Below are 25,905 nucleotides of genomic sequence, written 5' to 3' on the forward strand. Positions count from 1 at the left end.
GCCTACCAGCTAATGCTGTTTACTTTAGATACCTGACATCCTGGTATAAACAACCGAAGATAAATAACTTTACCTGATATAAAATGGGTGCTTCAAACGTGAGCATTTCTGATTCTGTCCTCAGTCCTGATCCTGTCCTCAGTCCAATTTTTATCAATACATTTGATGGCTTGCAACCACAGACGCCTCCGTTTTCTCTTAACAGCCGTGATCCCGTGGGATTCGGTACAACTTCAGTCCACTTTTGGTAGAGTAGAAATTCTGACAGCCAAACACGCAACAGCAGACATTTTGATGCTGATATCGCTTTTAAATCACGTTTAAACCCTGCGCAGTCTCCTTGTTCTTATTGATTTGAATGGGGTAGCAGTTCGCTTCTATTGCCAAAATGCGCGCATCTTTTGATGACGCAGGCTGTTAATGGGTCTATTTTTCTTATTACTGCCGCCCATCTGCAGTTCTTCGCGACCCACCAGGGGGCTGTAACGTCTGGGTTGTGTTCGGTGGTGAAGAGGAGGCGGCGGGCAGCCAAAAAAAACGCACAAGCACACTGGCACTGAGAATTTCAGTATTGCCCTTTTAATAAATGTAATCTTCACAACCTTATGAAGCCCGGTTGAACGGCTGCTACATAAACACACATGAAAACGAGCAGTGTTCATACAACCTATGACGGTACAAAAATAAGGAAAAGGAAAAGGTCCGCCTCAATCCAAAATGTCCGTCTGCAAAACACATCTCCCGCGCTCTCTACTGAGGAGCGGTGGGCGCACACTGGTGACATCATCTACACAAAAAGGCCAGACTGTCGTAAAGAGACATCACAATTACGACTGTTACAGGGCTCCGGCCCACACTTTGGGAATCACTGAGCTAAATACTTCAGTGATAACTGCTCCACCCATAGACATATATACGTAGACGCAGCACTCACAAAAACATTAGAAATACATACACTGGTTTGATGCCTGCACCCTAACATACGTTTGAGTATTTAATATTTGTAATTATCAGAGAAAGTTATGTTATTTTTGGTGCCTGTCAGTTTCCCAGTATTTATTAGTGCATATGTGAATGGGACGCATTAAAGAACTTTGTAGAAAGGTGCTTTATGAAGTTCAGTCCATGTATAGCGCAGATCTGCCACATCCAATTTGACGTTTCCCAGGAACGGGCCGACTCGCTCAATGCGGGGTCTACGTTATCACTCCACCGCGAACGAAGCCATCCTAAAGATACTGAGGTGCTTTATTTTGAAGGTTTATACCGGAAGCGTTAACGCTTAACTTAACGGGAGCACCTAAATTCTGCTTCCAGTCACATCTCAGTGACGATCCTTCAGTTTAATTATTGAACTATAACCACGGGATTTGACTGATTCGGTGAGTTTAAAGTAGTTGTGAAAAATAAATGTTATGATCTCAGAGAAGAAGATTTTCAGCCTGGTTTAGCGGTTGAGTTTGCAGAAATCAATCAACATGAGCTAGCTTTTCGATAGCCTAAGCTGTGTTATGGACTACCTTTCAGTAATGCTATCTAGCACAGCCCCCAAAATGTTTAGGAAACTTCGTACGCGATTTTGGTAATCTACATGTCAGCCAGGTATCCTCGCCTCTAAGCTAAAGATGTAATTTCCAAAGATACCCACACACCGTGAGCTAAAGCTAGCAGTGCTGCTAAGAGCTCAAGTAAAGCAACGCTTCAGGGCTAACAGTCTTTTTGATAGAAGCAGACATTTGAAGGACTGTTGTAAGTTCACCTTGCTGGCTTCCCAGGCCCCATTCAAAGTGTTTGATGTTGTATTTACTTTGAATTGTGTTCGGTTAAGCTAAATGCAACAACGTAAGTTTAAGAATAGCAGTGCATCATCATGTAATCTTGTGGAAACTAGTGATTTCCAGTGTTGACAATTTCAACTGCCCTATAGCAGGCACTTACAAAGACGCCGACATGGGAAGCTTAGAAGGCAAACTAATCGTTGCCGTTACCAGAAACGCTACACTGTCAGAGATTCATAGTTGCAGTGTGGCAACAATTTTCATAGTGTTTTCCAAACTAAACTAAAATGAGATTGTGACACAACCATATTTACAGCAAATATCAAATTATTTCAGATAAAAAAAAAAATGCCCCAACTTAAAATAATACACAGATTCTGTATCACACCCATTGCAATTATGTCAGTATGGTTGGGAAGTTGGGGGCATCTGCAATTATTGTGGTACTCTCCTCTTATTAATATATAGTAACCTTTAATTCTGTGTATCTGATATCAGAAAGCACAGCTATGTGCAGCTGTGTGCGGAGCTCCAGGGCTCTGTCCCCTGTCATGCTCCCCCGGCTGCGGCTGCTGCAACAGACGGGGTATAGATTGGCTGGCAGGAGCCTCTGGACTTCCCCTCAGAGTTTGATGGCCAGTGGAGACTCCCAGCTGCTTCCACTGCCCAGCCAGGCGCGGGTGGTGATTTGTGGAGGAGGTATTGTGGGAACATCAGTGGCCTACCACCTGGCCAGACTGGGCTGGACTGGTATTGTGCTACTTGAGCAGGGCAGGTAAGAGTTTCAACTCAGCAAATTATAGCTAAGCTCCTGTGTTTGTTGGCTAAAATTGTGGTCTGAGTTAATGTTGTCATCAGCTCAGACCCCTGACATTATGTGTGGGTAACGGGGACAACTTGAACATTAGAAGGTAATGGTGAAGAGAAACGTTTCATCTGATATTGTATTGCTAATGCTTTCTTGGCTATTATTATCCCAACCAGACTTGGTGCAGGAACAACAAGACTATGTGCTGGTATCGTCAGTGTGGCCAAGCCCATTTCCATTGAGTGTGAAATGGCCAAGTACTCCAGTAGTCTTTACCAGCAGCTGGAGGTAGAGACGGGGGTTAAAACAGGTCAGACTCTTCACATAATGTGCCTTTACTCATACTTAAAATATTTAACTGACCTCGTGCTATTTATGTTGAGAAATGTTTCCTGTATCACTAATAATTTTACCATTGCTGCTAATAAACAACTGTTAGCAGTTCCCAGATGCAGAATCACATTTTTAAAAATTTTAATCATTAATGTAGATATTGTAGCTCAGTTTGTGTTTATATCTTCCTTAAATATACCTTCTGAAATCAGCATAAAACAGACAATGGAGCAAATTTTGACAGCATACTGCATTATATCTCTGCATTTAGAAACATTTGCATGTGGCTGACACGACCAGATTATTTGATGTTCTTGGCATCACACAAACTGTATTATTATTATTATTATTATTTTAATCTTTTGCAAAGCTAGAATGATAACTATAGATTTCACTCTGTCTGAGTCACATGTGGAGTGTGGTCTGTGTTGCAGGTTATGTGAAGACAGGGTCTTTGTGTCTGGCTCAAAATCAAGATCGCTTCATTTCTCTTAAGCGTCTCGCATCAAGACTCAAGTAAGTCCTGAAGTCAGTATTTAGTCCACAGCTATTATTAGGCCATAAAGCTCTGTCAACTTTCCGTATGGGGACACACATGTTCTAAACTTGACATAACCCTTTTGCTTTATTCTCAGGGTAATGGGGATCAACTGTAATATTATTAAACCTAAAGATGTGGCCAAACTCCACCCTCTTGTTAACATTCATGACCTGGTGGGTGCACTCCACCTCCCTGAAGATGCTGTTGTATCTCCACCAGAAGTTAACCATGCCCTTGCTGTGGCTGCAGCTCGACATGGTAACGTGAACTTACAGATTGGTTTTGATAGGTCATAAATTGTCTATTTTGCTGCTGCTCACCCTCCTCATAATTGTAATCTCCTTCTTCTATCCTTTCCTTTCTCCCTTTTGTCCCCTTCTTCTTTTCCTTGTCTTTTTCACCTTATTCAGGGGTTCAGATCCTGGAGCGAACCAGCGTTCAGCAGGTTCTGGTAGAGAAGGGTCACGTAACAGCTGTGGAAACTGACCGTGGATCCATTCAGTGTGAATATTTTGTCAACTGTGCTGGACAGGTAAACCACTCAGTGGGAGCGCCATAACGAGACTGAGTCTCAGCTTGTGAGGCAAAACCTTTGTAAACATTTTGGAATTACTTTTGTTTATGCAGACGTTCATGGTCATGCTTGGTCAAAAATAAACAAGCAGGACAGGCAGTTTGCTGCAGGAAGCTATTATTATTATTTGCTATGAAACTAGTTAAAGCAATCGTTTCTTATGGTGACTACTAGTAATCTAATAACAGCTCATTGTATTTGGTTGCTCTGACTATTTCTGCTCTAGTGGGCTTACGAGCTGGGCCAGGCTAGTGAGGTGAAGGTGTCGGTTCCCCTCCATGGATGTGAACACTTCTACCTCCTCACCAAACCTCTCCAGGAGCCTCTTCCACCCAACGCACCAGGTCTCACATATTACAAAACCCAGGAAGTAAATTTCTTTGCAGTGGACACTAATGGAATTGAAATGCCATTCAGTTTTACTCTTTGGCCAGCTAAAATCATGTCTGTAATAAAGAACATTCACTTTGTGAGTGCTTTTTCCTTTTTCTTTTTTGGCAAAATTGCTAATTGATTAACTCATTCCACCTTATATTAAAATGACAATTATCTCTAGTCTTTTCTTTTAGTCCCACACTAAAAAGAAAAAACTAGAGCACAGGCTAGACCATTTTACTTATACAGATATTATGCTTAACAGTATGCACGTTAATGCATGTTAAAAGTCAAAACAAGCCCAGGCGAGGTTTTCTTACTCTGTCTCTTTTATCTAGTGGTGATCGATATGGATGGCAGGATATATGTACGACCGTGGCAGGGAGGCCTTCTGTCAGGAGGCTTTGAGAAAAACCCCAAACCCATCTTCACTGAGGGCCGCAACCAGCTGGAGATCCAGAACATGCAGGAAGACTGGGATCACTTTGGTAAAAAAAAAAAAAAAAAAGAATGAGATGGAAAAGAAGGAAGTGTTTTTTTTTTTTTTTTTTTATATTAGCAATGCTAAAACCCAAAGAAACCCAAAACAAAACACAACAAACTAAATTCTGATGAAGTTTGGCTCTTAAATAAAGCCACAAAGTCAAACCTGCATCAGTTTAATTTAACAGCCACACATGTTGCAAGACTGAGCGTATCTATTTTTATGTGTCTCTGATTCGGGCAACCTTAAATGTTTTTGACCCACCTCTCTGTACACATGTAAACATACACCTGTCTTCTGACCTTGGCCTTATACCAGTAATGTGAGATTTCTCATACCAGGCTGCCATAAAACAGGCGTTTATTACCAGCCAACCCTGAGTAACAGCAGCGCACATCGCCAAGACCGACCACGCTGCAGTTCCAGTTATTTTTCAGTATTATCCTTTAAGTGTAGTGCTTAAAAATAGCTACTGAAAGGATCAGTCAGAATGTATTGTGTTCTATTAATGCATTATAATTGATTGTAATATAGTAAGATTTAATTTAACTCATTAGTGCTGCAATTCAGTTGATTATTCTGTTAATTAGTAGTAACTTTTTAAAATTTTATCTTAATGGACTAAAATAATCTGGTTACACATTCTCAAATATGAAGATGTGCTGCTTTCCTTTTTCTCATGTGATAGTAAGCTGGGTGTCTTAGATTTGTACTTTTTTTTTTTTGTCAGAACAAGACATTTGAAGGTGTCACTTGGGGCTTTAGGCAACATTGATGTGCATTTTTTTCCCAATTTTAAAACCCACTGATCAGCAGATTAATCGGTAGTTGCAGGTTTTTTTTTGTTTTTTTTTAAAGTATTTGCTCTTTTCAACTTTTTGGGGTGAGAATTCAGCAATTACACCCAGAAACTGAGTCAGTATTTATTTTTGGAATAACATGTTGAACTGTTGATGGAACAGCACGGGCAAAAGCTGCAGCTGGAGCTTCTTGACTCTCTTACCATAGTGGATGATTTATGGTGGGTGGTAGTTCAGGAGTTGCGGTGGGCAAGAGGACAAGAAGCAGCATATTTTTTGTTGAGAAATAATATTTCTTGATCATGGTGTGGTTGCTTATTGTTAATTTAATACAGTTCACTCTCATTATCTGGTACTGCAGTGCATCGATGTGGAGTTGATAAACTTTAGAGCACCTCTTGTTTTCTGCCTTCAGAACCGATGCTGAGTGCCCTGCTGAGGAGAATGCCCAATCTTGAATCAGCTGAGATCCATCAGCTGGTCAACTGTCCCGAGTCCTTCACACCTGACATGCGCTGTCTGATGGGGGAGACCCCAGGTGTGTCCAGCTACTATGTGCTGGCAGGGATGAACTCCTCAGGCCTGGCCTTTGCTGGAGGGGCTGGGAAGTAAGAATGAATATTAATTCAGTCATGGTTTATCAGTTTTAGTGATCAGTACTGCATTGTGGACATTGTTTGTTTGCATTACAATCAGGCACAAATGGCCTGTTGCATGGTTTGGTATTCAGGTACCTGGCAGAGTGGATGACCTATGGATACCCCGCTGCCAATGTCTGGCCGCTGGACATTAAGCGCTTTGGCAACCTGCAGAGCAGCCGGACCTTCCTGAGACACAGAGTGATGGAAGTCATGCGTGAGTAATGAGCTCTACTGGGTGTTGGGTTCATGCTTTTATCCAGACAAAGGCTGTATAGTCATCTGAACTTGTTAAATAATTAATCATTTGGAGCGACAAAGTCTGCTGCTTTAGTTGTTGTTCAGTTACTATAAATCCTACAATTGTTAGATGGTTATTATAGCATGTAGCATGTATTCTTGCTCTGGTATCTGTGCTTCTAATGTTTGTGTGTCCACGTCTAGCCCTGCTGTATGAACTGAAGGTTCCTCGATGGGACTTTCAGACTGGACGTCAGCTGAGGACCAGTCCTCTGTATGACCGCCTCGACACCCAGGGGGCTCGCTGGATGGAGAAACACGGCTTTGAAAGGCCCAAATACTTTGTTCCTCCAGGAAAAGGTTTGGCTCACTGAACGCATTATTTTACTTTACCAGAGTCAAAGTCTTTAAGAGAGTCTTTAAGATTTTGACTGTAGATATATTTGATCTTATGATAATACTTGAACATTCTGGTTAGTGCTGTTTATTTACCATTGTGGCTTAAGGCACAGGTTTTGTCTAATGAATCAAATCACTCGATTGATTTGGATTGTTTATCTTTGTAGATCTGCTGTCACTGGACCAGAGTAAGACTTTTTACAAGCCAGACTGGTTTGACATAGTTGGAGCAGAAGTGAAATGCTGCAAAGAGGCCGTCTGTGTCATTGACATGTCCTCCTTCACCAAATTCGAACTGACTGTGAGTCATGAATCACTATGAATAACATAATGAGAACTGGGTTGCATTCGTGTGGTCAGACCTTCTCTGCATGTGATTTTCATCATTATGTATGTATGTCAAGAAATATTTTTTTTATTATTATTATTTTGTTCTTTGCCAGCTGGCAAAAACACATGCAGGGGTAGCATATTGTTATTCTTCCCTTTTTAAATGAATTCACTTCAGTTAATGAATCTAGTGTTAAAAGAATCCAGGTTGAACCTTACGCTCTGTCCTGATGGTTCAGTCAACAGGCGATCAAGCGTTGGAGCTGCTCCAACATCTGTGTGCCAACGACCTGGACGTTCCCGTTGGACACATCGTCCACACCGGCATGCTGAATGAGAGGGGAGGCTATGAGAACGACTGCAGCGTGGTCCGCATCAGCAAGAACAGGTTTGAAACGTCTGTGCAGTAGCATTGTAGATATGTAGTACGCGATGGAGGCATTTAAAACCGCTTTTTTGTTTGCTGTGCAGCTTTTTCATCATCTCTCCGACAGACCAGCAGGTCCACTGTTGGTCCTGGATAAAGAAGCACATGCCTAATGACCCACACCTCCACCTGGAGGATGTCAGCTGGAAATACACTGGTAAGCATGCAGCAGATTTGTGAGGTTTCTGCTCTGATGTCGCCATCTAGTGCTCACATAACATTTAAAGGGTGGAAGTGATGCAAAAAGTAAAAACAATCTACTGTCTGTTCCTAACCCAGATATTTAAATAACCCTCTAAGTCAGACAGTAGAGGGACGAAGTCTGTGGAGACATGGCTTTAATTACACGTCTGAAAGTGGATTTGTGTATTTTTAATGCAGTTATCTTCACTGTCTGAAATATGAGCAACAGTTGGCCCAGATTCTGTTTTTTTTGCATACATTATATAACACCAGCTGTGGGCTTTGTTAATCAGAAAGTCTCTTCGGTGTTGATGACTCATACTTTTCAGCTTTAAATCTGATTGGACCTCGTGCAATGGACGTTCTGGCTGAGCTGTCGTATGTTTCCATGACACCTGAGCACTTCCCCTCCATGTTCTGTAAGGTAGGAAAGGCTAGATGCAGCAAAGCTGATGGCTTTTTTTTTTTTTTTTAAGTAGTTCTTCATCAGTTCTTTGCCTCACCTTGCCGAGAACAGTAACTGACTGTGTGTGTGTGTGTTTGTTTACAGGAGATGAGTGTGGGCTATGCCAATGGGATCAGAGTCATGAGCATGACTCACACCGGAGAACCAGGTTTCATGCTCTACATCCCCATAGAGGTGCAATCCTGCACACACACAGATACTAAATAGACACCATTTCACATGATGGTTGATTAAGTCACCTCTAGCTCTCAACTTTCAGATCATTAACAACCCACGAGTATGTTACATGAGTTGCCATTCATTTTATCCAATTAAGCGCACTTCCTGGTATTCCTGGTACTCCTCAGACTGTTTTCCTGATCTTTTCTTGTAATAAATCAGTTGCAGGAAGGAACTGTAATGAAGCTGTATCAGGTGTAAAGCTCAGCAAACAGACTGTGAGAAGATAAAAATGAATAAATGAAAACACAAAGAAGCAAACGCTTCAGCTTGGGCTTGCACGATGATCAGAGTTGTGATTGAAGGTTTGGGTGGGACACAGAAGATGTTCGGATTTCAAAAGAGATGATGGCAGTCTCCAGTTTAGGAATGGCTGAAGCAGTTTTTATGCCACAAAGATGATTTAAAAGCAGGAAAGGGGTGTGAGGATGGATAAGACATTCATTACACAACTGTCAAATTATGTCTAATTAAAATCCCGGGAGAAGACTGATCTGAGAATCTCACAGGGTACTTAGCTGCCTCGACATAAAAACAGGACAGATTTACAGGACAAGTTTCCAGAAGATCTTACGCACATGCCTTCTCCCAGAAAATGTTCACTTTCTTGTAGTGATGGCTGGGAAGAGTTGCCAGGACATAAAAAACTGATTAAGGCTCCAAAAAAGCCTTTTAGTTCATCCAGAATTAAAAATGTGTAAATATGAATATTGAAGAAAAACAAACTTCTGTGATGCTTAACTTTTCCATCATGTGATGTGTGCTTCTGTGTAATATGCTGATTACATGGGCTTTGGTCTGTGTTGCTCTAAGAGCAAGATAAGACTGAAAACACTTTAATGTCAAACATGTTTTTCTGGGTTTGTTAATGGTTAAAAGTGATGATTTTTAACATGATTCATTCTGATTACTGAGAAACTGGGGTATATAATGTACAGGAAGTGCCACATAGAGTATAAGACATCTGTTCCTCTCCACAGTATGCGCTGCATGTGTACAACGAGGTGATGTCAGTGGGTCAGAAGTACGGGATCCGTAACGCAGGCTACTACGCGCTGCGGAGTCTACGCATAGAGAAGTTCTTCGCCTTCTGGGGTCAGGACCTCGACGCCTTCACCACCCCGCTGGAGTGTGGACGAGAGTTCAGGGTCAAGTTTGACAAGGTCTGCTGCCAGTTCACCTGTTTAAGCATAATATCTGAGCCAGTGTGGAGACTTTAGTTTGGCAGTTTCATACTGCGGTTTAACTGTGATTGAATTGTATTCCAGTCAGTTACATTTTTACACATAAACTTTGCCAACATGATAGAAATACGCTCTGCAGAGCAGCGTCAGCGCAGTGTTGATTTAAAGGCATTTTACTCAGATTGACCTCCACTAATTTCTTCTATTTTTCATCCTCTCTCCACACCTTTGGGCCTTTTTCTCTCCATCAGGACACAGATTTCATTGGTCGTGAGGCATTGTTGCAGCAGCGTCAGGACGGTGTGACGCGACGGTTTGTCATGCTGGTTCTGGAGGACCATGACACTGAGCTCGACTTGTGGCCGTGGTGGGGTGAGCCCGTGTATCGTAATGGCCAACTAGCTGGGACGACCACCAGCAGCGCCTACAGTTACACCCTGGAGCGCCACGTCTGCCTGGGCTTTGTGTCTCCACCACCTGGCCCCAAGGGGCTCCCCACACCCATCACTCCTGACTTCATCAACCGTGGGGACTACGAGGTGGACATTGCTGGCCAGCGCTATCCAGCCAAAGCCAAGCTCTACCCCTTCAGCTCCCTCTTTGCGCAACAAAAGCGCCGCAAGGATGGCATGGAGCTCAGCAACCTCCAGGGAAAGTGATCCGGAGTAGCACAAAGTCTTCCTGACACACTCCTTCAGTTCACCAAACCCACTCCTGTTCTTACCTTGCAGTGCCAACATTTCTTCCCTGTTATATCTCCTAATGAGAGGGCTTTATGCACAATCACTTCTCATAACGCTAATATTTAATCTCCTCGTTGCATCTCCCTCTTTCAAAGTGCAATATTTAATAGGCTCTAAATTCTTGTGCTGCATTAAATACAAAGCTCTTGTCTCATCAAATTCTGCTGTTGTGTTTCAGCCCCGCCCGGCTTCATTCTTAAACACAGTTCACACAGTCAGTCTCACGGCTGACTGAGACAGTCTCTGATTAAGTGCCTTTGTTAAGGCAACGTCAACACAACACAAGCTGCTGAGGACTTTTTCACTTTGTTCTCTGAAACACTGAAGAGATTTTGATCGACAATCGTCTCCAGTACTGGTGTAACCCTTCCACTCTGCACAGACTGTATGAGAGTGAAAGAAATGTCTGTAGATGCAAATGCCTACACAGTCCATGCAGTTTTTGTCTGTCGTTTTACAAACTGTATATTTGCTGCTGTAAAGATGAGAGTATGATGTAAAGAGTGGCCTAATTCTGACACTTTACACTATTGTCAGTAATGACAATAAAGGAAATGATCTTTTCCTGAATAGGGGAAAAAAAGCCTGGGAAGCTTCAAAATTCCTGGAACAACTGTTAGTGTTTGCTCTGCCCAATACTCCATTTCTGCTCCCGTTAAAAAGGCTTCCGAGGATTTCCCAGAATTCCTTTATTTCCCTTGAAAGTACACAGCTTTGTCGTCATTTGTGAGCTTATTTTGTGGTGTGTGGAACCTGTAGTAATGTACTTTTATTTATGTTCTGTGGTCGTTTTTGAAGCACTGTTGGACTTTTTGATGCTCATGTACTTTTGCTGATGTTTTGCTGAATGTGCGGCTGGTGAGAGAAGCCAAGATGGGAGAGGAACTCTGCTTCTGAGGTCCACAATATCTAATATCTCACATTAGTGATTTCGCTTTTGCCTGATTCAGAGTTCAGATGTTTGTGTAAAGAAACTGCGATTTGAAATAAATTGTATTTTTGTAAAACTAGTGTGTACAAAATCTCTGCTTTCAGTACTGCTTTTAAAAACAGAACTGATGAGATCTAGCAGCTGCATGAAATATTTAATTCCTAAATCTGACTGAGATACTTTACAAGACCTTTTTACATATAAACAGGTCTGAGAGCAGCAGGTCTGGCTCTAACAGAGATTTAGTTTGTCACTCGGTGGCATTCAGCTGTAGTGTGAAAAGAAAAGCTAAACACAACAGGTGAGAGGCAGCTTAAAGTTGAATCCATCACTCAAACAAAACAGAGCAAAAATCATCTTCTTTTGTGGGTTTTTGGCATAGACTGTATGTAAAAGATGAGTGTAGCTTCCAGGTCTGAAAAGTGAAGCCAATGTGGCAGCCTTTTTATGGCCAGCAGGAGGCGACACCCCTGGTTGTATAGAAGTCTAGGGAGAAATGGCCCTCTTGTCTCTTCAGTAAAAATGTTAACGGCAAATTTATAGACTCACATTTAATGCAGCACATTATACAGTAAATTATGGTCCCTTGTAAAACAGGAAGCAGGTCAGGGTAGCATGCAGTGTCGCTTAAGTGTATCCCAGATGACCCTGTAGCAATGTTTAAATACAAGATTTATTATTATTTATGTTTTATAAAATCCTTATAGTGTAATGCAGTTGGGGTGCTCCAGCAGTGCCTTTCAGTTTGGATGTTGCAGTTGCTCTATTTATAGAAGAAAAATATTGAAAGTCATGTTTTCAACCAGGTTTGCATAAAATATTTAGAGTGCAGATGGCATTTGGCGGTAGACCTCTGGAAGGAGTCTGTCTTAGCAGCAGGACAATAAAAGTCTAATTCCGTTCTACATTTTACAGCGTGGTCGCCACTGTTGTTTAAAATAAGCAGCACAGTTACTACCAGCCCAAGGTGCAGCAGGGGATTGTTGGTAAAGGTCCGTCCGTCCATCCATCCCACTTATCCAGAGGCCTTTGGACTGTGGGAGGAGTACCTGGAGGGAACCCACACATTCCCACACTTCCACAAACAGGACTGATCTTTAAAGGCAAGATTTATTAGCTTTTTGCAGAGCTTTACACTGATGTACAATGCCGCGCGAAAATCTCACCTCTGCGTTACCTTGTAATTCTTTTTCAAAGTGGTCTTAAGCAATAGTTCTCCAGGCTTTCTGAAGGTCTCTAAACAAACAAAAACACAATTTGTTGCCATTTCTTTAGTTGAATCTACAAAGAAAATACAAAGATAACAGTCTGACAGGGATAAAATTGTAATTCTGCACCAACAAGGGGATTCTCAAAGAGCTTTTAGCTGAAAACTTCAAGGAAACTGGACACGTGGACAACAAAAGAAGTGGCAGGTCTAAAAAATATATATGTACAGCAGATGAACAGTATCTGTCATTTCCTTAAGAAATAGGAAAAAGTCCAGCAAAGATCTGACACAGGACCTAAGAGATGCATCTGGCCCTTCAGACAGTCCAGCTATTATGTGCTGAAGCCTCATCAGAAGCTGTCAGTAAAAGGGTGGCTGTCAATAAGCCATGTTTATCTAAAGACCTTTGAATGTCTTTAAAGAAGCCTGGAGAACTATTCCTGAAAACTGCATGAAAAAAATGACAAGCTGCCTATTAGAGAGTTCAGTTACTGACTCTATTTCCATGTACGCTTGCACGCTTTAATTCATCACTGCACCGATATCCCATTTTCCTTGCAAAAATATAAAGAAATGAAGTGGCTCGAGATTTTTGCACAGTATTGTATTAATATCAACAGATATGTGGCTGTTGAATGTGCTAAAAGTACAACATAAGAGAATTTGAACACAATAAGGCTGAATCTGCTTCATCCGTTGACTCCACATAACCTGCTGTCCTGCAGATTCAGCTGCGTAGCACGGTCGGGATCAAGGGCTCTCATGCCTACTAGTTATTCCCACGCAGGGTCGTTTCTGTGCTGTGTGCGAACATCAGTCTACTAATGAACATTGAAGCGCCTGCGGTGAGACTGAAGGTTTATTCATCTATCAACAGTGGCAGCGGAGGACTGAAAAGCCTGTTCTCTGCTCATTAATAACTCCCATCTGCAATTATTTCCCCAAAATGCTTCATGTAAGGTCAGTTCAGAGCCAGAAAAGCTACACATCAAAACTCTTTATTAGCATAATACAACACAAAAGCTTCCTCCTGTCGCAGTGCATTCTGGCACACAAAGATCAGATCCTTCTGGCTTTGCGTGGGCGGCATCCATTGTGTGGCACGGGGGTGTTGTCAGTGATAGATACCACCTCAAGGCCTCCCATTGTCAGGCCTTTGATTGCAGACTGCAGAGCAGAGAAAAATGCATTCGTTCATTAAGAAAGCTAATGGGAACAGATCAACATGTCTGCAGCTCCTTAAATGATCCTCATTGTGACAAGTCTGGAAATAATTAGAGGACCAGCTCTTCATGCTGTGACAAGTTTATTGGTACTGACCGCCCACTCGCATAAGAGCACAGAACAGGGTCAGAGGTACGAAATACAAAACTAGTTTCATTTTCATCCTGTTAGCCTGTAATACAGTTTGTTTCTCCATGCAGTTGTTTTCTTCTGCAGATATGTTAATATATAAAAAAAAAAAGATTTTTTTTACTGTCATTGTCATTTTCTAGATTTAAAAATAGATCAATCACGTGGAAAAAGTAAGTACGCTACTCAAATAATCAATGATTGGACGCTGAGACTACGGCCCAAGAAGGACTCGGGTCAGACCCAGAAGGTCGGAGAATTAAACAGAAATCAGAAGTATGAGACAAACAAATGTAAGAGTATATCAAGTTTATCATTTACTAAGCCAAAAAAAATGCCAAGAACACATTTTCATGTAAGCTGCTTTAATGAGGCGCGCATCCTTGTTAACTGTCTTTGGATTAGAGACAAATGAAGCAGTCTGAAGACACGGGAAAATAAAAATCTTCTAGCTACAAGAATAATAAAGCCTATCAAAAATAAACTCTAGTTGTATCAGCTACAGCATTAAATATTTATTTGTAGAAACTACTCACCAAACGCCCGGGACCAAGACCTTTGACCACAACACGAACAAAGGTGACTCCCTTCGCTGCAGCTTTCTGTTCAGAAGACGACACAAAAAACTTCAACAGATGAACTCCTCTCCTGGTCCTGAGGCTAATAGGTCTGATTAGTAATCTTAACTAAAAACACAGCTAAAAGCTTTAGAGTTTCTGCTACATTTTTGCCAGTGACATTCAGAACTGCTCCATCAGCAATTCCCATTAACACCCCATTACTCTGAAACTGTGGTTTTGCCACTGCTAACTTGTTCAGAATAAACAGGGCTCCCAATTAACGCCATTCTCCAGCTTCTTAAGATCCACTTCAGCCAACAGTGACAGCAGGTTTCATTAGTTTGACAGTTTCGAGGCTTAGAAGCTGTTTACAATAGAAAGTAACCAGCGCATAAAGAGGCATTTAAAATCACTGTTAGCTGCTGTTGTTTGTCTAACAAAAAGGCTTCACTGACAAAGAGGTAAACAAGGATTAATCTTTAAGATTTCCAGCTTTCAAAACCAAGAGAAAAGGCTCTTCATAAATGTGGTTAGCACCTTTTCATCGTTGCCAAAATATCTAAAAACAGATGAGAGGCAAGCATATTTTTACTGTACTGAAAATGACAGCATTATAATACAGCTTTATTTCTCAAATATCCTTATTACAAAGAATTAAAAAAAAAAAAAAATCTGTCTGACCTTAACTAACTGTTAGCGGGCAGCCTTCATTAAAATCCTTAGAGAAGGCAGTTTGTTTACGGCAAAGAATTAATATTCATGAATTAAGTGTTGCTACACAAAGTGGAGAAGGAGCAGATGCTGTAGACTCTAATTTTAATTTAATTGGAGCAATCTTCTGCAGGGATAATGAGGTGACCCAGCGTCGTGTTGTGGAGAACTCACCGCGGCAGCAGAGATGGCCGCAGTCTGAGCAGCGATCGGTGTCGACTTCCTGACATTTTTGAAACCTTCTGTGCCGCAGGACGTCCTCACCATGGACTGCCCCGCGTGGTCTGTTAGCTGGATGTGAGTGCTGGTAGACAACAGACTGAGTTAAACTGACGGGCGTTTTCACAGTGACGACAAATCCCTGCTGTGAACTCTGTATCATTTATACCTGCTTCCTCTGAATCACTTACTTTTTAAAGTTAAAAAAACCAGACAAAACAAAAACTGATACATGGATTTTAGCAATGCTCACCGTGGCTGTTAATAAGAAGTTTAAATCACAGCAGAACATCTGATTTCACTACAATGTAACAGCAGATCCAAGTAGCAATTTCCTCTCTAAAAGCAGGTTATTTAACACAAGACCCACCGCAGAAAATATAAATGAAAATATAAAATAAGTGTAGAAGTCAGGATAACACTACAGCCATAGTTTGCCCCACAATTTGGAGGCTTTGCCCTAAACATTTATCTAATGGATGCACGGACAGACGGACAAACGGATGGGGAGATGGACGGATATCGTGTTCCACGTCTTTGAAGGGTAAAGAACACATATGCTGAATTTCATGGCTCAACTCCTTGTGGTTTTCCAGTCTGTAGACCGGAAAGGTAAAACCTCACGGACAGACGGACGGACATGATGACAGCAATATAAAAACCATAACACTGCAGCTAACGGGTCTGAACTCACAGACAGGAAAGACCAAAATAATCAAAGTACTGACTGAATCTCAAATATGCTTTAAGAGATATTTTCTGACACAATCCAACAAGGACAATTTGATGCAGTAAGAAAGTAAGACTACTAAATAGCCAAATTTAAGAGTTTGTATTCACTTACTTGTTGTATGTGGCTTTAATGTGAACAATCGGTAAGTCCTCAAACTTCTTTCCACCCCATCTCAGTGCCGTGTCCTGACCAGGCAGTGGAGGTAAATAGCTGTAGGATTAAAACAAAGATTAGGGATTAAAATCATAATGCTGCATTAGGCTGTGCTTCTTTTTAATGAAGCGCAGCCTACTGACAGTAGATAACGTGATACCGACAGGTGACAAATTAAAGAGAAAACATGAATAAATTAATGCACCAGTGCACTACACGGTACAGGTAAGCAATAAAGATCCAGTCATGCTCTGAGACATGTATGAAAATGCTGACCGAGCCCTGTTAATTCTAACTTTGTATCAAGATGGTAGAAGGAAAAGGGCGGAGCAGCCAAACTGATTTTAACTGTTTCCATAAAGTGACAGGGGAGGAGCGCCTCTCTCTCTCTCTCTTGTCTTTTCCTCTTTCATTTGCCAAACCAACTTCCAGCTGGCTCCATTTCATTAACACATTCACGTTACACATGAAACATCCTCGGTTTGATTTCAGGAGGAGACACATATCCTGCTTCAGGCTACCACAAGCCCGGATAAATAGCAGGGTTGTGTCAGAAAGGGCATCTGACATAGAAATCTGTGCCAAATCAAATATGCGGATCCATCTGCCGTAGCGACCCCCGGGGGAAATAAGGGAGCAGCTGAAAGTACCATTTGCTAAACAAACTTCTATTTGTTTACTTCATTTTGGAAGTACTTTAGCAAGAATACCCAGCTGAGTTTGGGAGAGACTAAGAGCCTCAAGAGCAGGGGTGGGGTGGGGGTGTTACTATTGTGCTGTATTATACAAAGTTTTTTTCATTTTCATGAAATTATATATATATATATATATATATATATATATATATATATATATATATATATATATATATATATATTATATTATATTATATATATATTATATTACTGGGCCAGGGCATCCAGTAAGAGTCCTCCAGGCTAGGCCCCCCATGCTACCAGTGACCCTCAGACTGGGAGAGTGCTTCCAGCAGATTCCAGAAGAGCACAGTCCTAGGAACAGCTAAGATACTGCACAGGACCCTCAGACTCCCAGGCCTCTAGTAGAGGACCTCCCTGGTACCATCTGGGAGAAGGTTCTGGAGCATCAGCTGTGGATCCAGCTTCTTCATTTCAACATCTTTTTCACACAGGCTGTGAGAGCACAAACTGTGACCAGGGACCTTCTTTGAACATTTGCACAATCTTAATTGCACAGTACAGCACTTACAACACTTAGGCTCTCACTACTGAGTATAAATGCCGCTGGATTCTGGTCTTATTGCTGTTTTCATATCTTAGTGTATTTATATTTTAGCTTGATAGTTTTTAAACTTTACATGCACTTATTTGCACATCTTCATTCCAGGCAAACCTGCAACTGCAGAAATGACAATAAAGACTCTTGGATGTGAGCCTGACCTGAAGTCCCTCGCAGACCCTGAGCTGGATGAAGCTTCTTTCTCCTGATGTCTGACAGCAGTGCTGCACACTGTCCGCTGCAGCCCTCTGCTTCCACATCTGTACACACGCAATTTAATTAGCACCAACCGTATAAACCTGTCCGACTAAACATGTTTTTATTATTATATAAGTGACATCTAAGACAGTATGTGGCTCTAATTGCTACAACAGAGAACAAGCCGTTAGCTAACAGAAATGCTAATCAAAGATATCCATAAAACACTTACAGAGACGCCGAACTTGCGTTTAGGGAGAGCGACAGCTGTCGGCACACGGTACTCACTGAACTAAACAATATACAGCTAAATTTATTCATGTTCCACACAGTTATATACACATTCGCAGTCAGATGTTAAATAATTTTACACACAACAAACGTGACATTGAGGGAGCAATCCAGACCGGACCAGCGATAACGCGGGGTGGGAGGGAGGGTAACGTCACATTAAAAACTAAAATATGTACAAGCTCCAGTAATACAGCGACGATAAACTGTCACATTTTTAGGTAATAGATGGTTAAAATATATTCATATAGAGTGTATACATTGCGTATTATTGTTTTTTTTTTACTTTTTTATTTAGGTTACACCTCCCCAATCCCCACAGATATTGGATCGTTCGTGTTTCCGCACAGAATTGTGGGTCGAGGACGGAAATGGTGCTTTCAAGTACGTCAAAAACCCTCAACAACATGATAATTTTGTGTTTAAAAAAACTGTTTCTTCGTCAACAAAACAACGAAATGTTTCACTTAAGACATGAAAAATAATGCAGTTGCTCTATGAACCATATTTACCACTGGAATTACATTGAGAGTCATACTTCGATCTTTTTTAATCAAGGTTAGATTTATTTATTATTTTTTTGCTAGCACCCTGAATGCAGCAGACAAAGATGGCTGCGCCCTGTGGACGGATGGCGAGTCGGCCTCTCCGACAGTTTCTGTCTTGTTTCAGCAGGACACCCGTCGGGAACTCGGCTTTTCGTCAGTTTTCCAGCGCTTCCGTTTGTCGGGCGTCTTTTCCATGCAGCGAAGCGGCGGAAAGAGCGAGTTCACCGTGGACTCTGATGGCAGCGGTGTGTCTGCAGAGGCTGCCGGTCATCTCAGCGGACTGCAGCCCCATCGAGCAACAGTTCAGACAGATGCTGCACCAGGTGAGTCTCCGTGGGTGAACTGGAGCCAACGAGGGAAGAGGAGGTGAAGAAAGAAAGCACATGTTGATGTTGGACAGAAATCTCTGCCTGGACTCATTGTGTGACGCTCTGAGGATGTTACAGTTTCTAATTCACAGCTGTCACTTCGAGGGCATCTACTGTGTTATATAGGGACGAATCTCTAGGCTAGGAGTGGGAATCCAGAGTCACTCACGACATGATGTAATCACGATACAGTGATTCCGTGATACACCATATGGTGCAAGACAACCCACTAAGATGCAAATTGGGCTGTCCCAAATTGAGCTTATCCGAGCTGTCATGGGGCTCAGATACAGTCCTTATCATTGTCACCTCACAGCAAGAAGGTCCTGAGTTCTAATCGCGTGTGGGCCTTTCTGTTCTCCCTGTGTCTTCATGGGTTCTCTCTGGTTACTCCGACTTCCTCCCACAGTCCAAACACACACACAGGGTCACGTTAATTGGTGATTCTAATCTAAACTGACCATAGGTGTGGATGTGAGTGTGAAGGGTTGTCTGTCTCTTTGTGTTAACCCTGTGACAGGTTGCCAACCTGTCCAAGGTGTAACCCACCTGTCCCCCCCATGAAGCCATACATATTTTTAAAAACTGTCAGTCGATTCACCTCCTGTATGTTTTTTCGCACTTTGAAATCTGAGGCAATGTTTGAACATGATTATTTCAAAGCTATTAAAGATAAAAGCCTGAAATTTTCACTGGCGCCTCTTATCATGAAATTGATCTGTGATTTGGGACAGATACATCAGAAATGTCTGAATATCCGCTAATTAAATATTAAAACAAATCCAAGCAGTACTACGAAGCACACGCTAATAAAAATTTCACATTGCAGAAGATAACTTCTGCAAATTCTGATAATTTCTCAGTGGCATATAGTAGTATTTCTGAATAATGCTGAATAAAACGTGGAATACTGTTCAACATGAAATTTACAAAAATGAGGAAAATCCTATTTTCATTCAGCTTTCATGCTGGAGTGAGCAAATATGACAAGTTGCACACTTTGGTCCATAAATTTTTTTTAGGCAAATCGTAGAGGATGGAGCAGAAAATGTGATGATTTGAGATGGAATGACCCACCTACAGCCTCTTTGGAATCACCAATTCAGCTGATTTTCTCTTTGGGGGAAAGCCAGAGAGAACAGAGAGACTCCATGAGGAAAGGCCGCAGCTGGCTGGTAGATTCAAACCCAGGACCTTCTTGCTGTGAGGCCACAGTGCTAACCACTGCGCTGTGCTGCCTAATTTAAATTAAAAAAAAAAGACTTTAGTGTCACACACACAAAATTTGAGTTTATTTTATTTAAATGTTAAATAGGGCTGCTCCATTGTGGCACCATTATATTTAGTCAGTATTGAGCTCATTATTATTTATCGGAATTACTCATAAACTTCGAACAAATCACAGATTCACTGAACTTTGAAAAAGAGGAAACTTGTATTTTTATTTAAATTGATTTTCTGGAAATTCAGATCTCCCACAGGCGGGTGAATGAATGTAAAAGGACGCACGAAGCACAACACAGCAGTATTTGTTTTGTCTCTATTTAATTTGCCGTAATAATTATTGGAGGCAAAATTGTGTTTGGACTTAAAAATCAATTAACTGCACAGCTCCAATAATAAGGTCATATGTTAAGTATGGGCTTAAAGTCTGAAGCAAAAATGATGTAAATCTTTCAATCCGTGCTTAAGCAGTTCAAACCAAAGAAGTCCTGACCTCAAAATTCTCCTCACTGTATTTGCTGTTAAACACATAAAGTGGCAGCAATGAGGGAGAATAAAGATGCGTGCGGGGGGGGGGTTTACTGTCTGGTGGGTGTGTGCTGTCTAACAGATGGTTTTTATAAAGAAATGTTGGGAAAAAAAAATGTTCAGAATAGTCTAAAGCCTGAGCTTTTGGCCCACTGAGATTATTTTTAGTTAGATGTACCTCATTATTTCAAACTTTGGCCAAGTTTGGTGTGAACTTCCAGCTTTTTAACATTGTGCACTCACTGCTTTACCCTTTTCCTTTAGAGCGGCCTTAATTCTTTGTGGCATTGATTCAGCAAGGTGCTGGAAACATTCCACAGAAATGTCGGTCCGTATTCACATTATAGCGTCACACAGTTGCTGGAGATTTGTCAGCTGATGATGCAGCTGTCCCACTCCACCACATTCCCGAAGAGCTCTCTCTTGGATGGAGATCTGGCGACTGTGGGGGCCGTTTGAGTGCAGCGAACTCATTGTCGGGATGTTCAATGTTTGAGATGATCTGAGCTTTCTGACAGGGGTTAGGGAAGCAGTCATAAAGGGAAGGACATGGTCAGCATCAATACTCAGGTAGGCTGTGGTGTTAAAACAATGCTCACATACCGTTACACCACCAGCAGCAGCCTGAACTGTTGATTCAAAGCGGGATGGATTCATGTTGATGTCTACCATCCGAATGTTGCATTTCATCGGACCGGCCGTCCTTTTTCCAGTCTTCTGTTGTCCAGTTTAGGTGAGCCCATATGCGAACTGTAGCCTCAGTTTCCTGTTTTTAGCCAACAGGAGTGACACCCTGTGTGATCTTCTGCTGCTGTAGCCCTTCGGCTTCATAACCTGGTTGTAACGAATGGTTATTTGAGTTACAGTTCCCTTCATTTCGGCTCAAAGCAGTCTTTTTGTAAGTCCATAAAACAAGAAAAAGTTGGTAAATCGGTTTAGCTAAATCCCCACTTCCCTTAATTTACTAATTTCTGTTGGCAAGGTAACACGTCTAAAAAATATCCATCATATTCTGAATTAAACAAAGGTTACACATCAGCTCTAGTATAATGTTCATCTGGGTTTTTGGGGATGGATAAAGGGTTGCTCTACCACAATAACCACATGACGCTCAGCTGCAGTTTCCAGACTGAAAGATGTCCTTTGAGATGCTCCTTTGGATTCTTTCAGATCGAGCTAGAAAAAAGCGTTCTGTCAGACCACGAGCTGCGTCTCCTGGAGGATGCTGAGAGGATGAGTCGTAAACAGGCGGGCGACTATGACTCAGACGAAGAAGAAAGCCACGGGGACCAGGAGATAATGTTGGCTCAGGACTTGGAAGATACCTGGGAGCAGAAAATGAAGAGCTTTCAGCCAGCGCCGAGGGTCAGAGGTCAGTTCAGGCAGTGCATGACCAGTGGGATAAAGGAGTAGACCCGAATGTGCACAATATGAAAATATACTCAAGCACTGCAAATGTACCTGATGAAATGTCTGCAGTATAATGTGATATGTTGTAGTATTCAGGCTTTAGTGGTGCTTCAATCATTAATCAAGTAAAACAGAACAGGAAAGAAAATTAGATCATCTGAAAGAGTCTCACAGAGCTGGCTTTAAATGAAATTACTGGAGAGCGAAGAGACTTTAATGCATTTTTTTGATATTCAGAAAATCTATTTGCTCCAGAATCCTGAATTTGCATTTTACTGCCTGTGACATTTCAAAAGTTAGCGTGAGTTTCGCAGACAGTGACAGAGCTGCTGTGAAGCCGCTGACTGCCCTGCCTCCTGTCTCTGCTTTAGCCGATGTAGATAAGGACCTGACCTCAGCGGAGCGCTGTTTGGCCGACTCGCTGGTTTTTCTGGCCGAGCAGGAAGTGGGGGGTGAGAAGCTGTGGCTGCTGCCTCAGACTCGGTGGCAGGAGGGAGAAACGCTGCGACAGACGGCTGAGAGAGCCCTCACCTCCCTGCCAGGTAACATGAGATTTCAGGCTGCTAAGCACCAAATTTATTTAACTCGTTTAGTTTGTTAACAGCTTTATATGGATTTAACTAACTCAGGTGTATTTCAAACTTGACTAAACATTTTTTCTGTTTTTAACCTGCCCTTTGTTTTCTGATTAACTGATTATTTGTCTATAAACTGTAATTAGTGTTGATTTAAACCAGACAATTACTAAGAAATCAACATTATCAACACTGTGTTAAAGCAGGTAGGCTTCTGATTAATAAACTGGGATGGAAATCATAGTGCTTTTCATATTTGATGCTTTAAGATGCTTTTTTTTTTTTTTTTGCAAACCCCTTAATTTGTGGCCTATTTTAATATTAACTGTAAATTCTAAATATTATATAGACAATATGTAATAGACAGCCATTCACACTCACATCTACACCTATGGGCAATTTAGAATCACCAGTTAACCTGACCCCACTACCTTCATGACTTTGGACTGTGGGAGGAAACCCACGCAGACACGAGGAGAACGTGCAAACTCCACACAGGAAGACCCCGGCCAAACAAATTTTACTATTAGACAAAGATAACCCGAGTAAATACAAAATGCAGCTTTGAAATGATGATTTCAAGAACTGCAGTCGAGCATTTGCGATAACTGACAGCGAGTCTTTCACGTCACTGTGGAGGGATTTTGGCCCACTCTTCTTTGCAGAATGGTTTTTATGAAATGCTGTGTTAATTTTACATCAGATGTAACAGGAACTTTGTTTTGTCAGTCCACAGAATATTTTCCTAAAAGTCACCAACTTTTTTTTAAAAAATATGAGACGAGCCTTTTTGGTCAGCAGTGGTTTTTCTCCTCTGAATTCTCCCATGGATGCCATTTCTGCCCAGTCTCTTTCTTACTGTTGAATCATGAACTCTGACCTTAACTGAGGCCTGCAGTTCTTTAGATGTTGGTTCTTTTGTGTCCCTCTGGATGAGTCATCGATGCACTTCTGGAGTAATTTTTCCAAGTTTTCTCTCTTTGTGGATAATGGCTCACAGTGTGGTTCGCTGGAGTCCCAGAGCCTCAGAAATGGCTTTCCAGACTGATAGATGTCAGTGACTTTGCTTCTCAGCTGTTCATGAGGGTTTTTTTAGATCATAGCATTTATTGAGATCTTTTAGGCTGCTTCACTTTGTCACACAGGTTCCATTTAAGTGATTTCATGATTCAAATCAGGAAGAGGACAAATACTTTTTCCGCAGCACTGATTATGGGCATTGGGACACATCCAGAGTCTTCAGGCAGCCTCATGTAGCAAATTCATCTACTGCTGTTTTGTAAAATATATTTTATCAGCTCAGAACTTCACAGTTAAATGAGTAATCCAAAGTGTAAAAGTGTGTGTGGTATATTTAGGTAAACTTTTAAAAACAAGTGGTAAGGGCAGGATTTGAGATACTGTTAATATCCACAATTATTCTCCACATGCTTCATTTGCTGCATCCTTACTGTATTTGCATCCTGATCTCTTTTGTTATAATGATCCAGCTTTATCCTAAGGATCTTTAAAGTCTGATGTTATCTTTCATAAACAGCTCTTTAGCACTTAAAGTATGATCATAAACATTACCCACAACAAGAGGTTTACTGTAAATCCCCTCTGAAACCACACTCCAACAGCTCATTTGCATACACCTCGTAGAGCAGTGCGTGGCCCCAAGCTGTCATTTCCGCTACGACATCCACTGATCTCAGCCGTAGATTAGAGTCTGTTTCAGAGACCAGAAATAATAAGCAGACGATTTGACCAAAGTTGAGGGTGAGAGGTCGAAGCTGATGACTGATGGCAGGAATATTCCCAGCGACTCAGTAATGATCCCTCGCATTAAATATATTAACTGGCCGATTCTTAACATGCATCTTAAAGCATTTAAATAAGAGGCCACAGACTGACTATGCTAAACCATTTTACAGCATTTCTCTAGCTATTAATACGCCAACTCCATCAATCACTTCCCGAGCCTTTCCCCTTGATATTAACAGTTGGTAGAGGGTGTTATTTAAGGTGTCTTAGAGGAGCAAGAGTTGATCCATTTTTTAATAATAGCTGGACTCGATGAGAATCTAACATCTAACGTGGCCGTGTTGTGCCTCACTCTGCACACTGAGCCAGCAGGGTCCATGGGGATTTACACGACACAATATTAAATTAAAAAGTGGGTTGTTGTCGCAGCAGAGAAGAGAAACGCAGTACGAGGGTGATGTAACACTTTAATTAGAGGAGTCAAATGCAGTTAATCCACAAGAATGCGACAACATAAAGCTGCACCGTTAGAAAGCGATAGATGCTGCATAAGCGTTAGTGACATCTGCACTTTTGCTCACCTTTTGTCTCCATCTGCATGAACTCACAGCCTGCTCTCTCACCCGCAGCAGCTGGTTTCAAGGCGACTTTCCTTGGGAACGCCCCCTGCGGAGTCTACAAGTACAAACTGCCCAAAGCCATTCGGACGGAGAACTCAGTCGGGACAAAAGTGTTCTTCTTCAAAGCCGTCCTGACAGATGGAGCCCCTCCCACAGCAAAAAAAGCTCCTTTTCTGTGGGTGAGGAAGAGCGAACTGCAGAAATACCTCAAACCAGCATACCTGATGAAAGTCGAACGCTTCATCCTCGACCTGTGACACTTCAGCGTATACAGGGACACTGACTTACATTTATGAGGCCCAGAAAGTTACCTTTATGGCTTATCTGTCACCTTTATTGTCCAGTGATTTAATCAAATCTGTGTATTTCATTCTACAAATAAAGTGTTTGTTTTTTTTTTTCCACACATTGTGAACCCATTTTTTTCCCTCCAAAGTCTAAATTTTTAACTTAATTTCATCTCAGTAAGATGCTTCACTGTGTTACTTTTGTTTTATTTTTTGCTATAACGCTCTCCCCAGTCAATCATGCATCAACATTATGGAAGGCCCAACCAAATTTGAACATGCTGGTCTTTACGTCCGGACATCGTGAGATGCCCCAGGCGCATCTTTCAGTCACTCACCTGAAGTCGTCTGAAATGGGCTCATAGTTTGTAATCTGAATTTGGGATGAAACATCAAAGAAATGCTCTGAAGAATGGACCTAAACATAGAACGATGAGATGCACGTATACTTTCCTGGGTTT

At 41.6% G+C, this 25,905-nt stretch overlaps 3 protein-coding genes across 5 annotated transcripts; 2 read left to right on the forward strand and 1 right to left on the reverse strand.

Moving 5' to 3' along the window:
- The first annotated feature begins 1,254 nt into the window (after window positions 1-1,254).
- pdpr (pyruvate dehydrogenase phosphatase regulatory subunit) lies at window positions 1,255-11,519 on the forward strand. Its single transcript, XM_030726342.1, has 18 exons — window positions 1,255-1,382; window positions 2,277-2,553; window positions 2,763-2,896; window positions 3,354-3,435; window positions 3,555-3,718; window positions 3,871-3,992; window positions 4,261-4,378; window positions 4,748-4,897; window positions 6,109-6,301; window positions 6,424-6,548; window positions 6,776-6,931; window positions 7,138-7,271; window positions 7,540-7,688; window positions 7,772-7,884; window positions 8,240-8,334; window positions 8,461-8,550; window positions 9,576-9,758; window positions 10,031-11,519. The coding sequence occupies exons 2-18, from the start codon at window positions 2,288-2,290 to the stop codon at window positions 10,436-10,438; spliced, it is 2,682 nt and encodes an 893-aa protein (XP_030582202.1). The 5' UTR covers window positions 1,255-1,382; window positions 2,277-2,287; the 3' UTR covers window positions 10,439-11,519.
- Window positions 11,520-13,645: 2,126 nt separating this feature from the next.
- On the reverse strand, window positions 13,646-18,275 carry mrps11 (mitochondrial ribosomal protein S11). 2 transcript variants are annotated; one of them, XM_030722191.1, is made up of 6 exons: window positions 18,080-18,275; window positions 17,811-17,909; window positions 16,351-16,449; window positions 15,462-15,591; window positions 14,553-14,618; window positions 13,646-13,830 (listed from the first exon to the last, which is right to left on the reverse strand). In XM_030722191.1, the coding sequence occupies exons 1-6, from the start codon at window positions 18,166-18,168 to the stop codon at window positions 13,723-13,725; spliced, it is 591 nt and encodes a 196-aa protein (XP_030578051.1). In that variant the 5' UTR covers window positions 18,169-18,275; the 3' UTR covers window positions 13,646-13,722. The 2 variants fall into 2 exon arrangements, with proteins under 2 accessions (XP_030578051.1, XP_030578059.1); XM_030722199.1 differs by having other exon boundaries at window positions 17,764-17,909; window positions 18,080-18,222.
- A 443-nt stretch (window positions 18,276-18,718) lies between these two features.
- Window positions 18,719-25,563, forward strand: mrpl46 (mitochondrial ribosomal protein L46). 2 transcript variants are annotated; one of them, XM_030722169.1, is made up of 4 exons: window positions 18,719-19,009; window positions 21,977-22,178; window positions 22,588-22,758; window positions 25,167-25,563. In XM_030722169.1, exons 1-4 carry the CDS (start codon window positions 18,734-18,736, stop codon window positions 25,412-25,414), a joined length of 897 nt encoding a protein of 298 aa, XP_030578029.1. In that variant the 5' UTR covers window positions 18,719-18,733; the 3' UTR covers window positions 25,415-25,563. The 2 variants fall into 2 exon arrangements, with proteins under 2 accessions (XP_030578029.1, XP_030578038.1); XM_030722178.1 differs by having other exon boundaries at window positions 18,747-19,009; window positions 25,170-25,563.
- The last annotated feature ends 342 nt before the right edge of the window (window positions 25,564-25,905 follow it).

Source organism: Archocentrus centrarchus, chromosome 3 (genome assembly GCF_007364275.1).
Source record: "Archocentrus centrarchus isolate MPI-CPG fArcCen1 chromosome 3, fArcCen1, whole genome shotgun sequence".
Taxonomy (NCBI): Eukaryota; Metazoa; Chordata; class Actinopteri; order Cichliformes; family Cichlidae; genus Archocentrus; species Archocentrus centrarchus.

Coding starts and splice junctions, on each gene's coding strand:
- pdpr (XM_030726342.1), top strand. CDS start 2,288: ATGTGCAGCTGTGTGCGGAGCTCCAGGGCTCTGTCCCCTGTCATGCTC. Junction 6,302..6,423: donor TTTGCTGGAGGGGCTGGGAA/GTAAGAATGAAT, acceptor TTTGGTATTCAG/GTACCTGGCAGAGTGGATGA. Junction 7,272..7,539: donor TCACCAAATTCGAACTGACT/GTGAGTCATGAA, acceptor CTGATGGTTCAG/TCAACAGGCGATCAAGCGTT.
- mrps11 (XM_030722191.1), bottom strand. CDS start 18,168: ATGAATAAATTTAGCTGTATATTGTTTAGTTCAGTGAGTACCGTGTGC. Junction 17,910..18,079: donor AACGCAAGTTCGGCGTCTCT/GTAAGTGTTTTA, acceptor GCGTGTGTACAG/ATGTGGAAGCAGAGGGCTGC. Junction 14,619..15,461: donor CGGCCATCTCTGCTGCCGCG/GTGAGTTCTCCA, acceptor TCTTCTGAACAG/AAAGCTGCAGCGAAGGGAGT.
- mrpl46 (XM_030722169.1), top strand. CDS start 18,734: ATGCAGCAGACAAAGATGGCTGCGCCCTGTGGACGGATGGCGAGTCGG. Junction 22,179..22,587: donor GCCAGCGCCGAGGGTCAGAG/GTCAGTTCAGGC, acceptor TCTCTGCTTTAG/CCGATGTAGATAAGGACCTG. Junction 22,759..25,166: donor AGCCCTCACCTCCCTGCCAG/GTAACATGAGAT, acceptor TCTCACCCGCAG/CAGCTGGTTTCAAGGCGACT.